Here is a 13,598-nt window from a genome sequence, read left to right as displayed (position 1 = left end):
TTTGTGTGCAGCAAATTTGAGAGTTTGTGTAATTGACATTTGTGTGTGTACATTTTGTGTAGATGTTGTAGTCACGAGAAGTGGGCGTGATCACGATAACACACTCTATAAACACCCGAGGCCAGAGTTTCCTGAGTGGAGCAGGAGGGAACAGAGGAGAAGCGGCAGCCAGTTTTGGTCAGTGAATATGTTCCTAAAAAAGTTATCTCCGCTTAAATTTTTGTGTTTTAGCGTTGGCTGTTGATCAGACATGGACTCCGGAGGACAACAAATCGACTGCTTCGCTTCACCTCCCTGCAGCAGCTCGTCCTGTGTGAAAATATATCTGTGCTCCAACCCAGAGGGTATGTAAGTGACTCATGATGCTAAAGCAGCAGCTAAATGTTCTGAAATGAACAAAAAGGTGACATTCTGCATGCATATGTGTTAGTTTAGGTCTTCTTCGGTCATGTTTTTTGAGTTGTCGTGTGGAGATGGTTGTGTTTATGTTCTGTACAGACAGTGTGGTGGAGCGGAGAGCTCTGAGAGAGACTGTGTTCCCCAGATTCACAGAGCACTGCAGACACTCACTGGGACTGGAAGTCAGGGTTAGTGTGTACCTCACTTTCAGAAATTATGCACTCTGTATAGAAAAAAACTTTAGTTGGGCTGTATGTGTGTATGATTATTTTTACACTAACTGGATGAGGCCTAATGCTGTTGCTTGTATGTTAAAACACAATAACTTCAGTTGCATAAATGCTCACTGTTGATGATTAGCATTATTAGCTGCTTCATTATAAACCAGTATTTCCTGAGTTGTTTCTGTTTATGGTGGTGTGTCACTGATGGCTATTCTTCTGCATCCTTTTCTCTCAGGAATAACAAAAGCACAAAAAATGCATTTACTATATAGAGTGAAAATATTCTAAATAGCTGTTGCCAGCAAATTCGTTTTCTGCCAGTTGACTAGAAAAATAATTGAGTTGAAGTGTTTCGGCACAAAACCTTATTAACCCACAGGCTCCATCTCGAATACACCCATGCGTAACATTATATTCACTGCCAACAGTGGGATACAAAAGCAATAGTATTTGGTTGCTTCCAGGTGTGTGTGCGTTTGTGTGTGTGTGTATCAGTGTGTAAATGTGTGTGTGTGTGTGTGTGTGTCTTTATTCTTTCACACTTTCCCCCTGAGGCTGTTCCTGTGGAGTTGCAGTCAATTCTACTCAACTTTGCTTAATTAAAATTGACAACAAAGAGCATGAACAGCTGTAATGCGACTATCTGTAGTGTCTGTTAGTCTTTTCTCATGCATGCATGTGTGTGTGTGTGTGCATATGTGTGTGCTTGTATTAACTCACCTCAGGACAGTTCAATCAACACATTGTGTTGCGTATCTCCATTCATCTGCATGTGTGCTTAGACAGTGGAAAGAACACGATACGTTATTAAGCCGCCACTGGGCTGATTGTCACTGGGCCTCACTGTCCTGCCTCCGTTCTTACTCACCTCACTTCTAGAATGTTTTTAATCTGTGTGTGTGTGTCTGCAGGTGATCGATCCATTTGAGTCCAGTGACCCCAGACGTTGGCCAGATGAAAACACCAGACAGCAGCTGATACAAGAATGCAGAGAAAGCTCCGCTGGGCCTTTTTTACTGGTAAATGTGTCCCTCTGGAATAGTGCAGTGATGAGTCCACTGACACTCACTGCACAGCACTAACAGTAGCGCCACACCACAGAGATACTGGAGTTAACGGATGCAGTCAAAGTGTCTCTATCGAATTCTATGTGTTTTTTTTCTTCTGAGCTTCAAAGCTTCATCCTGGGGTTGGTCAAATCACCTGCAAAGCACCAGATGCAAAATAGCACCACTTATCCATCTGAGCCTGTCTTCTTAGTCACCATACTGTTAACTTCTGTGTTTTGAAAAGACATATCACCATCTGTCATCAAATTAAGCATCTTTCTCATGATTTGAAACATTTTTCTTATCATGATGTAAGTCCAGATTCCACACTTAGGGTGCAGAATGTGGGCAGAATAACAGAAACACTAGCTAGTACATTTTAATTCACAAAGTGTTCTGACACAACCTCAACAGAAATGTGTGATTAATAGGAACACAGAATTTACTACAAGCATGCTTGAGATATGTCACCTTTTTGCATAACCACTGAACCTGAGCAGCAGAGTGTTTTAATCATGCAAATTCAAGCCACATTTACCCCAGTCTCTTCTAACTGCTGTTTGTAATGAAAACAAGTTGCTTTATGAGCTTCATAAATCCACAATCAGAAGCACAAATGAGTACTAATCTTGACTTAACGATGCATGTCCTGCTGCTGTTCCCTCTGTGTCCACATGGTGGTGCTGCAGGCTCTGGTAGGACACCAGTATGGCGCAGCCAGCCTGCCCACCCAGGTGGAGGTGTCAGAGTACCAGCTGCTGCTGCAGGAGAGCCAGCAGGCAGGAATCAGCACCCAGGAGCTGGAGAGGGTTTACCAGAGAGACGAGAACACCGTCCCTGCCTCCTACTGTCTCAGACCTTCACACAGACACACCTGTTGTTCTACGGTGACTGAATCGTTTAGTCGTTTATCCTCTGATTTTCCCTGCTTAGTTTTAATTTATTCATTGTAATTAAGAGTCTCTTGTTAAGTGAGCAGGAAAAGGTTCAGTCCTCTGAATCCAAGGCAGTTTCTGGGCATGTTTTGCTCATTTTTCACATTTTTACTCACTGTGGGCTTTTTTTTTATTGCAATGTAAACTTGTGCACCTCTATGTAAACAGCACAACCATGACTAAGTAGGCAGAAGTCAAACATTTGTGCAGTATAACACAGTCACAGTGCCATAAATCATAAAATAGGGAAAAAATTAAAGTCAAATTTCGAGTTTTATTTTACAAAAATTGAAAAAACCTGAAATCATCATGGAGAATATTTCCCCAAGTACCCACAAGTTTTACAGAAAATGTAAAATAAATGGTGACTTTACATACTAAAGGTATCTTGCAACTTACATTTTTAAATTTGTTTCTGGACCATACTTTCTCAAATACTTTTCTACTTTACCTGTTTGCTCTGTAAACACATGGCCTGCAGTTCAGCCTAGCTCAGCTGACTCTGTTGGTCGCAGTTTCTGGCTAGTAGATGGTGTATTTGGTGATTTTTACTTTTTTAAAAAGACAACATGCAGTTTTAAATGTGAGTATTAATTTACTCCGCAAATTTGTGTATTTCCTAGATAAAATCTTGCAAAGCATTTAGAAACATCAGTTAATAATGAAGAGCATCATTGTGCATTCACAGCCTGTATAGCAAATTACCTTAGTGTACATGACAGGATAAATAATGTCCTGAAACTATTTGATTATGGTGCTTTTTTGTAAAAAGCATTGACCTTTTTTTCTGTTCAGCAGGCAGAGGTTAAAGAGGAAGAGCAGAGCATAACAAAGGCTAAAGATGCAGAGCTGAGGAAGGTGTTTCAGGCAGCTGTGAGTCTTTGTGTCCACAGTGACCTTATGACCCCAGAGAGAGCCAGAAGCTACTACAGATCAGGTGATATATCCACTGTGTGTCTGTGTATGTGTTTTTTTTTCCACTGTTGGAGTGTAATTTAACCATTTGTCCTCAGCCCTCGATGCAGATCTGCGATTTGCTCTGGACAAGCGTCCTGATGAAGACATCATGAGACGTTGCTTGGTCTACGTCCACAAGGTCGTCAATGCAAGAGGAGAAAGAGAAAAAAGGGAGATGAGTTTACAGCCAAAATCGGAGGTAAAAGTCATGCATCACTTTATTATGAGGAGTTATTTGTCATGATACACTTCACTTACACTCATTACCCTTTCTTGAGTGCACATAAAGTAGTGAGGCATTAATTAAAACTGCATCTTTCACGCCCTGAGAGGGATGAATTTTATTATGCCTTTAATTACCGATGATCTTTTTTGTTATCTTAGTTTTGAAAGGTAAGAAAAAATGTTTGCTACAGTCAAACATGTCGGCACTTTGTTGTCTTTTTACAGAAAGATCAGCTATAGAAACTGCTTTAATGTTCTTCACAAGACCTTTTAAAATGACCTGTTAAGTTAAAACATTAGTCAATTTTGGCTCTTAAAGCTACAATATGAAACAAACAGCATTAGAAAATATTAACTAATTTTTTCTTAATCATTATTTTAGTAATCAGTGTCACCTGAAAGAAAGAGTAGTGTTATTCCAGGAAAGAAAGAATTGCTTGACACAAGTTGAAGCTTTTATTTTAAGTTCAATGCACATTTACACATTTTATTTGATTCTTGTATCTTTTTCCATCCATCCATCCATTATCTATACACCGCTTAATCCTCACTAGGGTCGCGGGGGGGGGGGGCTGGAGTCTATCCCAGCTGACTCGGGCGAAGGCAGGGGACACCCTAGACAGGTCGCCAGTCTGTCGCAGGGCTACATACAAAGACAAACAATCACTCACACATTCACACCTACGGGCAATTTAGAATGATCAATTAACCTCAGCATATTTTTGGACTGTGGGAGGAAGCCGGAGTACCCGGAGAAAACCCACACATGCACAGGGAGAACATGCAAACTTGTATCTTTTTGTTTCAGTAATTTTAAATAAACATTATTTGCATTATAAGTATGTGTCTTAATAATGCTCAGACTGCATGTTAGTAAGGTGTATGATGCACTATTATAGTCTTATCTATAACTGCCTATATATCTACAATAGAGCACCTATACTCTCCCAGATATTGTGTGATTCTTTAAATTGTGACAAACATGAATTCCAGAAACAGTTCCATGTATTACAACTGCATAGTTGGATTTTGGTAATAAGTACAAAATGTAAAACTGGAACAGAATCTGTATTAACACTCATGATATCAAGAATAAAGATTGAAGCAAATGTAATATAAGAAGCATCAAGTATGAGTCATGATGCTATTGATATGGATACGTGCAACACACAAAATGAGTGCTCAATGCCCCCTTTATTTAGGTTAATTATGAAACCTGATGACCAAATCTACCTGGTGCATGTTTCTCCTCAGTTATGTCAAATTCTAGTTGCATTGAAAGTGGCACAGAAAATGAGAAAAACACTCATTTTATCGTCTATTTTCAGTCTGACTCCTCTGACCAGGTCGCTCTGAGGCCACCACCCACCAGTGACCAATTACTGTCAGAGCTGTGTGACGTCTTCCTCCCTGGCCTCATCACCTCCTCCAAACTTCTAGTCTACGCCACAACCACAGAGTGTGACCGTCGCCACGGTTACACAACAACCAGGAGGCGGGGCTATGCGGAGGGTCTCTGCCAGCAGGTTTACTCTGACCTTGTGGGGCTGATTGACGACTTGAACATCTCAGAAGACTCTAACCTTGGCGATGCTTTATCCCGAGAGGAGGCTGAGCAGAAACAGCTCTGTGACATCTTTGCTCGATTTTATGATGTCACTCGGCCAGAGGAAGAAAAGGTCAGGATGTAGGTTTTCACTAAGATGAGAAAGCAGCAATAAAGTGTCGTATCTTTACCTGCCTATGGTGTGGGCAGCACTTACACTTCTGTAGTTGTGTTTTCTACCATTTTAAAATCATGTCATGTATGTTTTCTGATTTATTATTAATGCGTTTTGAAGGTTTGATGAAACTTGATTGCAAAACTTTCAGCTGCAATCTACTGGAATTTCCGTTTCACTGGTTGCAGGTCAGAGCCTATGTGGAACAGAGGGATCAACAGTGCCCACTAGTGGTGATGGGAGGACCATGCACAGGGAAGACAGTCCTGCTGGCACACTGCTCTCAGCACGTAGGTGCACTGAAGTGAAATGTGAAACTCGCCTATTTAACTGTCTCCTTTTCTTATTGTTTTTTGAGAAAATATTTCAATAAATGTTGTGTTTGCATTGGATTTCAAGGCTACCTCTCGCTCTCAACAGCTTTCAGTTTTCAGGATCCAAACAGAAAAACAATAAAACAGATAAATACATGCTGCAAACAGTGGCCATATAAATATGTATTTACAATTAAATATACAAGTTCCTCCTCCATTTTGTTTATCATTGATTTTTAAATTCATAAAAGGCAGTAATTAATTTAAAAAGACCAAAATCTAATGTGTTCTTCCTTCCTTTTTTGCTAAATGGATCTCATTCATGGAATGAAACAACTAAAATAATTGATATGAATCAGACAGTGGCAATGGGTATTCTTCATTATTTCCTGGCATTTTATGGACCAAACAATAAATCAATTCAATATCCATTAGTTTAATTGAAAATTATGAAATTGTTGTTTGCAGCTCTTCTTCAGTTGACTTGACCCTTGTGTGGTCTTAACATCCTGTACACTCCCCTCACCCTAAGAGTCTAAAATGACCCGAAGACAATCTCTGTACCCTGGTGGTGTACAGCTTTGATGTAAATATAAACAAAGACAATGTTTCGCTTTGCTGAAAAGTGATTGAATTTCAAGTTGACAAAAGTGACAAAAGGTCGTTTAGGGTTTTCAGTCGCCGGGTCATTTTTGACCGTAAGACAACAGAAGGGTTAAATAGATTTAATGTTAAATCACAAGAAAGAAGAGTTCTATCTACAGGGTTTTTCCTGCCTCACAATGGGCCTTTTGAGAGTGACTATGCAGTAGTAAGCATGATCGGCCCATGTACTCTATCTGTAACTAGTAGCTCTATCAAGAAAAATTAATGACAAAATCTTAGATTCCAAACAAGAAAAATAAAATAGTGCAAAACAAGACTAATCAACTGCCAAACATAAAAAAAGTGTTGCAAAGAGCCCAAAAGAAAAGACATTTGCATTGTGTTGGAATGTGTACTACATGTACATGCTAACATAAAATCAAGTCCTTTATCGCTCCGTCTCTCTCTGCAGATGAAGTCTTGGCTATCAGACAGTGATCCTGTGGTGATTGGTTATTTTTGCAACCTGTCAATCAGTACTTCACCAAAGCATCTGCTGTCCAGTCTGTGTTACCAGATAGTTTACAGATATCACAATGACGACTCCTCGAAGCGAGATACAAGCTTCACCCTGAGAACTGATCCTAGCTGTATCACAAATCCCAGAGCAGACATTTCCAACTGTAGTCCAACACCTGTTCTGGATTCTCCCCACAAACCCACCAATGATCATAACCTAAACTGTGGAACAATGTCCTGTTCAAATGCGAGAGGATTCAACATCATAAAGCCTGACGTTTGTCTGTCTGAACTTAAAGAATGTCTCTCATCCCTCTTCACCCTCCTGCCTTCTGCAAAACAACCTCTCATTCTCCTCCTCGATGGCTTGGATCAACTTGAAAACAACTTCAGCCCTCAGATCATCGAGAGCCTCCCCTCCCCCCTCCCTCCAGGAGTCAAACTCATCTGCACCGTTTCCTCCAACAGAAAGCATCTCATGCAAGCCATAAAACTGCATTACCCACAAGGCAGCGCACCTCAGTGTGTGGGAGGCAGCGGGGAGCAATCAGGATGTGTGTGTGTTCAGCTGGGATCAGTGGACAGGAAACAGCGTGTGAAGATGTTGGCGTCGCTGCTGAGAGGTTCAGGGCGGAGGGTGACTTCAGGACAACAAGCTCTGGTGAATCAGGCGCTGACGTCCTGTTGTCTTCCTCTCTACACTCGACTCCTGCACGCACATGCCTCGCTATGGCATTCTGGTATAACTGACACTGCTGATATTCTATATTTTTTATAATCACTGGTAACAAATCTCATGGAAAGACTAAAAGCGACAGTGTAGTAGTGCTTTTCTCCCTATTTTCCAATACTGATATGCTGTCAAGCAGCACCAAACCCAGTCTTTCCTGAAACTGTACCACTGTAATAACTGGTCACAAATATTTAGTTTCATTTTTTTTTTTTTGAAAAGAACAAATACTTTCCAAAAAATACGTAGAAACAGTGGGTTTACAGTTTTGCAGTAAGCAGGAAAAAGGACTCTTAGAGTGTTGAGTATTTTTCAATTAGCTCAAAGAATTGCCAATATATCTCAGGCCATAAGACATGTTGAGATGAAAAAGTAGAAATAAACCGTTGAACATTGAACCAGTATAAAGATTTTTCATAGGTTTAAAAAATCTATTAATCATAATAAAGTAACATGTCTCCCCCTGCAGTGTTGTGGCTAACTTAAGTGTTTGTAATCAATTGTGAAGCTCTATGGCAAAGAACAATAAGCTTTTCCATTCATTGTCGGTTTTGGTCATTTCTTTGGATTTGTTAATGATGCCAAAAAACACATAATAGGCAACTTTCTAAAGCAGGAAATCTGGGCAGGCACAAAGTGGTGCAGATATTTACAGGAAAGCCTTTATAATCAGGACCCTTCAGCCTTTCCATTTCCATTGTGATGTAGGATCCAACAGCTTTAATCATGGCCTTAACTCCAAGTGCACCAGAACAACAGCAAATAGTTTTGACCGGACGCAACTTCAGTTCTACAAGCATGTAGGAAACAGAATAATGGAGAGTTTGTGATGTTGGACTAAATGGTGAATTTTACATTCTTGATGGAAATGTTAGAGAGAAGAAGACTGGTACTTGGATTGGAAAAAGGGCCCCTGTTGGCCTCTCCAAACTTAACCAGTAAGTATTGCCTTCTCCAAGTCTAACCAATCAGTCTCAAGCCCTGCACAGCAGTTTTTTGGGCACTACAGGGGGCAGTTCCTTTGGTCGGAACATGCTCAATTACTTTCCCCAAAGTTCCTGCATTAGAAAAGGTCCTATTATCTCCCATTAAACTCTAAAATGATTCCATTACTTGTCGCTAATTCTCTCAACATCTCTTCTCTCATCAGATTCAGATGTGACTGAGTCGTCTCTCCCTGATGGCGTTCATTTATCCATTTCAGCTCTCCTGGATCACCTCGAGCAGACACATGGCTCTACCCTTGTGGCTCGTGCCGTTTCTTACCTCGCCCTCTCCAGAACCGGCCTCTCAGAAGCCGAACTCACAGATCTTCTGTCCAGTAATGATGAAGTTCTGGCTGAGGACGTTTGTCACCGTGAAGACATCCCACAAGTTGACATGGAGAGGCTTCTTATGAAGTTAAAGAGCTTTCTCATCAAGAGGACAGTGGCAGATTCACAGGTTTTGTACTGGGTGAGCCGGCATTTCAAACTGGTTGTGGCTAAAAGGTATTTAGGCTCTTTTGAGGTGAAGAGGAAGATTCATTCGGAGATAGCGGACTACTTTAGTGGCCAGTTGGCGTGTGATAATGGTAAACCTCTTCTTGTAAACCAGAAATCTAGACAAAATAAGGCCTTGAATGTAAACACAGACAGACAACCAACCAGTCAGCCTTTTGTCTTCCTTTCTTCCAAAGATGTTGGTCGGGTGAACATGAGGAAAGTCCTAGAACTACCATATCATTTGGAACAAAGTGGCAGGTTGGAGGAGTTGGAGTGTGATTTGTTGATGTCACTAGGGTTTCATCAGGCGATGGTTCAAGCTGGTCTTTTAGGAGATCTGGTTGCCATGTTGGAGTCCGATGAGGACTCGTCTCAGTTTCTAAGAGAAAGACTCCTCCTAGCAAGCATATTAAAGTCTTCTGCTTGCTTCCTGCAGAACTCACCTCTGCAGCTGCTCACGGTGATGGAGACAAACCTCCTCCCTTATCTGGAGGTCTTTCCTGCTCTTGAGTGTTATGTCAAAGAGATCAGAACTGAGAGGAGGTGCAGAGGAAGAGGATTAGGAACAGCGCTTTGTCCTAGTCCCTCCTCTATTCTACCTATCCAGTATTTACAGTGTGACAGATTCAATGAAGGCTGTGTTATTGAAACTGCTGCTACAGAGTTCGGGATTGTAGCTCAGATAATGGATGATGGTTCTGCTTGGATTTTGAGCGGCTCTGGATGTGATATGGTCAAACTGTCGCTGAGCTTTGAACAGGAAGAAGTGAAGTTTGCAGGAGTGAAAAGCAGCGGTCCATTCCTCCTGCTTTCAACACAGTGCAACAAATTGTTTGTGTGGGATGTGACCGGCCCAGAAATGTTAGTAGAGGTCAAAGCCCATTTGAAAAAAGAGCTTGAGTGTAGCCAAACACCAAACAAAATAGAGGGATTTGCTGCCTGTCAGAAAAAGCTATTTCTGTGGGGGAAAGATGAGAGTTGTGTGAGTGTCTTTGACATCTCCAGTGAGACCTTGACTCATTTCCAGTGTCAGGGCTCTGTGACCTGTTTGGCTCTTTCCTCTGATGGATTTTTCATGTACTGTGGGCAGGATGATGGCACAGTGTCTATATTTGACATCAAAGCCAGCAATCTGATTGGCACCTGTTCAAACTCAAACCGCAGTGCAGTTACATTGATAATCCTCTGTGAAGACAAGAGGGAAATGGCATGTGTTGACAGAAATGGGAATGTATCCCTATGGGATGTTGCAGACAAAGTCCAACTCCCCAGACTTGTCAAAGAAAACTTTAATCGGAGTGAATCTAATAACATCCTCAGCACAGATTATTCAGAGGAAATCAACACTCTCCTGGTGTGTCAAGGCCTAAAGGTTTCTCTATGGGATACATCTAACTGGGAGCTGTGGGACCAATTCTTGGCTCCAAAAGGGAGAGCCTTTACTCAAGCTGTGCTCTCCCAAGATGGCCACCTTTTCCTGGCTTTGTTAGACACCTGCAGTCTTGTCTTGGTGTGGACCGTCAGCACTGGGGAGTGTGTTCTCTCCTTAGAAACAACCAAGCAACCCCATACGCTCCTCAAAATGGCCTCAGATGTCATTTGTGTCGATCATGACGGCTGCCTGACAGTGTGGGACTCTGAGATGATTGATGTTGCAGGAACAGCTCTGAAAATGGGGTGTGGAGTGAGAGAAGTGGTGGTAGAAGAAACAGGGGAAGGGTTCTACACTACAGATGGTTCAGAGAAGGTGTGGAGATGGAGTTTAAACACAGGACTTCCACGTGATAACTTCCTCCATGACGGCCCTGTGGAAAAACTGCAGCTTTCTTCGAATAGCATCTACCTTGTGTCACTCTCAGCAGGAGAAATTTACGTTTGGAACACAGAAACAGGTGAGAATATTGTTCGCATCAGCGGCAGCAGAGCTACGAATATCTTGATCACCCCTAATAGTAAATTTGGAGTGAGCATTTCCGAGCGAGGCCTCACCCGAGTTTGGAAGATGGCACTTGGCAGCATTGTTTGCAGCATACACCTGTACTTATCTGACGCCCAGGTGTCTCCTGAGAGCACGTATCTCATTGGCCGTCGCTATGGAGACCTGCTGGCTGCCAGTCTGTGGTCGGGCTCCATCAGCAAACGTTTCTCCTGTGTGGAAAGCTCGGAGCACGTTGTCGCCTTCCAAACACTTACAGAGCACCCAGACTTTGTGGTGGTGATGGCCGCATCAGGTGCAGTGTACACCTGGAAGGTAGCAGAGGAGACAGTTTGCAGGCACTTTCAGCTGCCGTATACGTTTCACTGTCACCCACAAGACTTCCAAATGTCCTCTGACGGGAGCTACGCACTCTTATCCACTGATAATGGCACCATCAACCTCTTAGATTTATCTCGGGTCAGATTGTGCTCATTCAAAGCTGAGGGTCCGATCACTAAAGCCTGCTTGGACCAAACTGGATGCTATGCCGCTTACGTATCCCACCCGTCCAGCCTGGAGAACAGCTGTACCTGTTCCATGCACGCGAGGCCCATCCTCACTGTGACACGACTTTCAGACGGGGAACGAATAGGAAGTGTACGTCTGTCTAAGAATCCGCTGACTCTGGTGGCATGTGAGCGGCAGTGTGTGTTTGTGGGTTTTGAGGACGGGTCTGTAGGTGCGTACTCTGTTTCTGATGACATGATCGATGAGGAGGAGATGTTCAGCAGCAGGGAAGGTTTAAATGGTCAGATGAAGCAGTGTCCCTTTGACAGAACACCATTCAGCTGGTTTCCTCGAGCCACCCCCAATATTACCTGGCCTTAAAGGTCCCGTATTATACGCGTTTTTACCAATTAAAAACAGCCTCATGTGGCCACATAATGTGTCCTTTTCAGCTCAAATTGATAAAAAGATAATTCATGTCACCATGACTGTATAACCACTGGTTCTAGTCCTGTTCTAAACAGTCTGTTTAGTGTCTGTAGCTTTAGATACAACTGAGCTGATGCTGTCCACGCCCCCTTCAGGAAGAAGACTCTCTCTGCATCTCTGTTTGACAGCATGGAGAATAGAGTTGACCTCATTGCAGCCAGTGAACATGAATGCATGTGTGACGCCAGGACTTTCAGTCACTTTTGTCTTTCTTTCTAAGTCATGATTTCACACGGGAATATCACTAAATTCACAGCACAGTTATTGTTTTTAAGTCTTGTGCGTGGTGAGTTTGTCAGACAACATTGTGGTTATAATATCAGGACTTTAGACATGCAGAGCAAAAGCTTGTGATTCTCAAAGTGAATCTGAAGTAACTGCTGGTCAAGGTGTTATCTTAATGGGCTGCATTTCAGGAACTAATTCATACTCGTTCCATTGTTTGACGGCAGAAACAAAAGACGTGTATGAAAACAACTTTACTGGGAACTGGGCTGTTCACTAAGAATTTTCCAGTAGTTGTGGTGACGCTGACATCAAAGGTAAATTATTCATTTGATCTTCACTTCCTCAGATGCTGGGAGTGTATGATGTCTAAAGTAAACATACCTGTTAGACTGAGAGGCAGCTACACATTATGGCTGACTCACCTCATAGCAATGAGCAGGATTATGCTTTTTTTTTATCTCAAGTGCTAATGGTTCCTCAGTTCTTACTTAGAAACTGGACAAAACTCTTACTGGCTCGTGAAGCTGGGAAACCCTAGTTGTAGGGGGGCTAAAATAAATATTCATCTTCTTATTCTTACAGCTTTTATTCCAAGTTTTAAGAACATACAAGCACAATAAAAATCAATTTTCACCACATGGAATCTTTGAGATTATTAAATGCTGTTGGACATGGACTGTGCTTTCAATACCCCACCCCACACACACACACACACATATATACATACATACATATATATATGTATATATATATATATATACATACATATATATGTATGTGTGTATATACACACGCACATGCACTGTGTATTTACTGTATATATTGACTTATAAATAAAAACACTGCATGTTTTACTGTGTTTTATACTTATAGTGAACACAGAACAGACTGTTTTATAACCAAACAACACTTCTGTGTATAACTGCACCATCATTTGTTTCACCATCAAGTGTCACCTCAGGGCAAATAAACTTTATAAAGCATCAGTCTGAGTTTCATTTCTGTGAAAACAAAACAAGTATTTGATTGGCTTCTCACTTATTTATGCCGTGAATGTTGCTCACACGGAGAGGATTTTGGCACATTTTTGTGAAACCAAATGATTTGCTATGATTGTCTTATTTTTATGTGTTGTCTGTATTAATTAAAACAAATTTTTACATTGACACGCCTTCATTATGTTTTATGTTGATATGAATTGCCGTGCTCTTGTCAGAAATATCCAAAACAACATACTATTCGACCTGTAATTTGCTTTAATAAGTTAAATTTATTACATCATTTTGTTAATGTGGGTCCCAACTTTTTTCAGAA

The 13,598-nt window shown here is 41.6% G+C and overlaps 1 protein-coding gene across 4 annotated transcripts; it reads left to right on the top strand.

Moving 5' to 3' along the window:
• The first annotated feature begins 128 nt into the window (after positions 1–128).
• Positions 129–13,450, top strand: LOC111584688 (NACHT and WD repeat domain-containing protein 2-like). 4 transcript variants are annotated; one of them, XM_023293901.3, is made up of 10 exons: positions 129–344; positions 499–587; positions 1,535–1,642; positions 2,362–2,559; positions 3,406–3,544; positions 3,621–3,763; positions 5,118–5,468; positions 5,699–5,800; positions 6,882–7,668; positions 8,809–13,450. In XM_023293901.3, the coding sequence occupies exons 1-10, from the start codon at positions 251–253 to the stop codon at positions 11,946–11,948; spliced, it is 5,151 nt and encodes a 1,716-aa protein (XP_023149669.2). In that variant the 5' UTR covers positions 129–250; the 3' UTR covers positions 11,949–13,450. The 4 variants fall into 4 exon arrangements, with proteins under 4 accessions (XP_023149669.2, XP_054868018.1, XP_054868017.1 ...); XM_055012043.1 differs by having other exon boundaries at positions 3,403–3,544; positions 7,397–7,589; XM_055012042.1 differs by having other exon boundaries at positions 3,403–3,544; positions 8,863–13,450.
• Positions 13,451–13,598: the final 148 nt, after the last annotated feature.

The sequence above is a fragment of the Amphiprion ocellaris genome, chromosome 7 (assembly GCF_022539595.1).
Source record: "Amphiprion ocellaris isolate individual 3 ecotype Okinawa chromosome 7, ASM2253959v1, whole genome shotgun sequence".
Lineage (NCBI taxonomy): Eukaryota > Metazoa > Chordata > Actinopteri > Pomacentridae > Amphiprion > Amphiprion ocellaris.
This window is presented reverse-complemented; position numbering and strand designations above follow the sequence as displayed.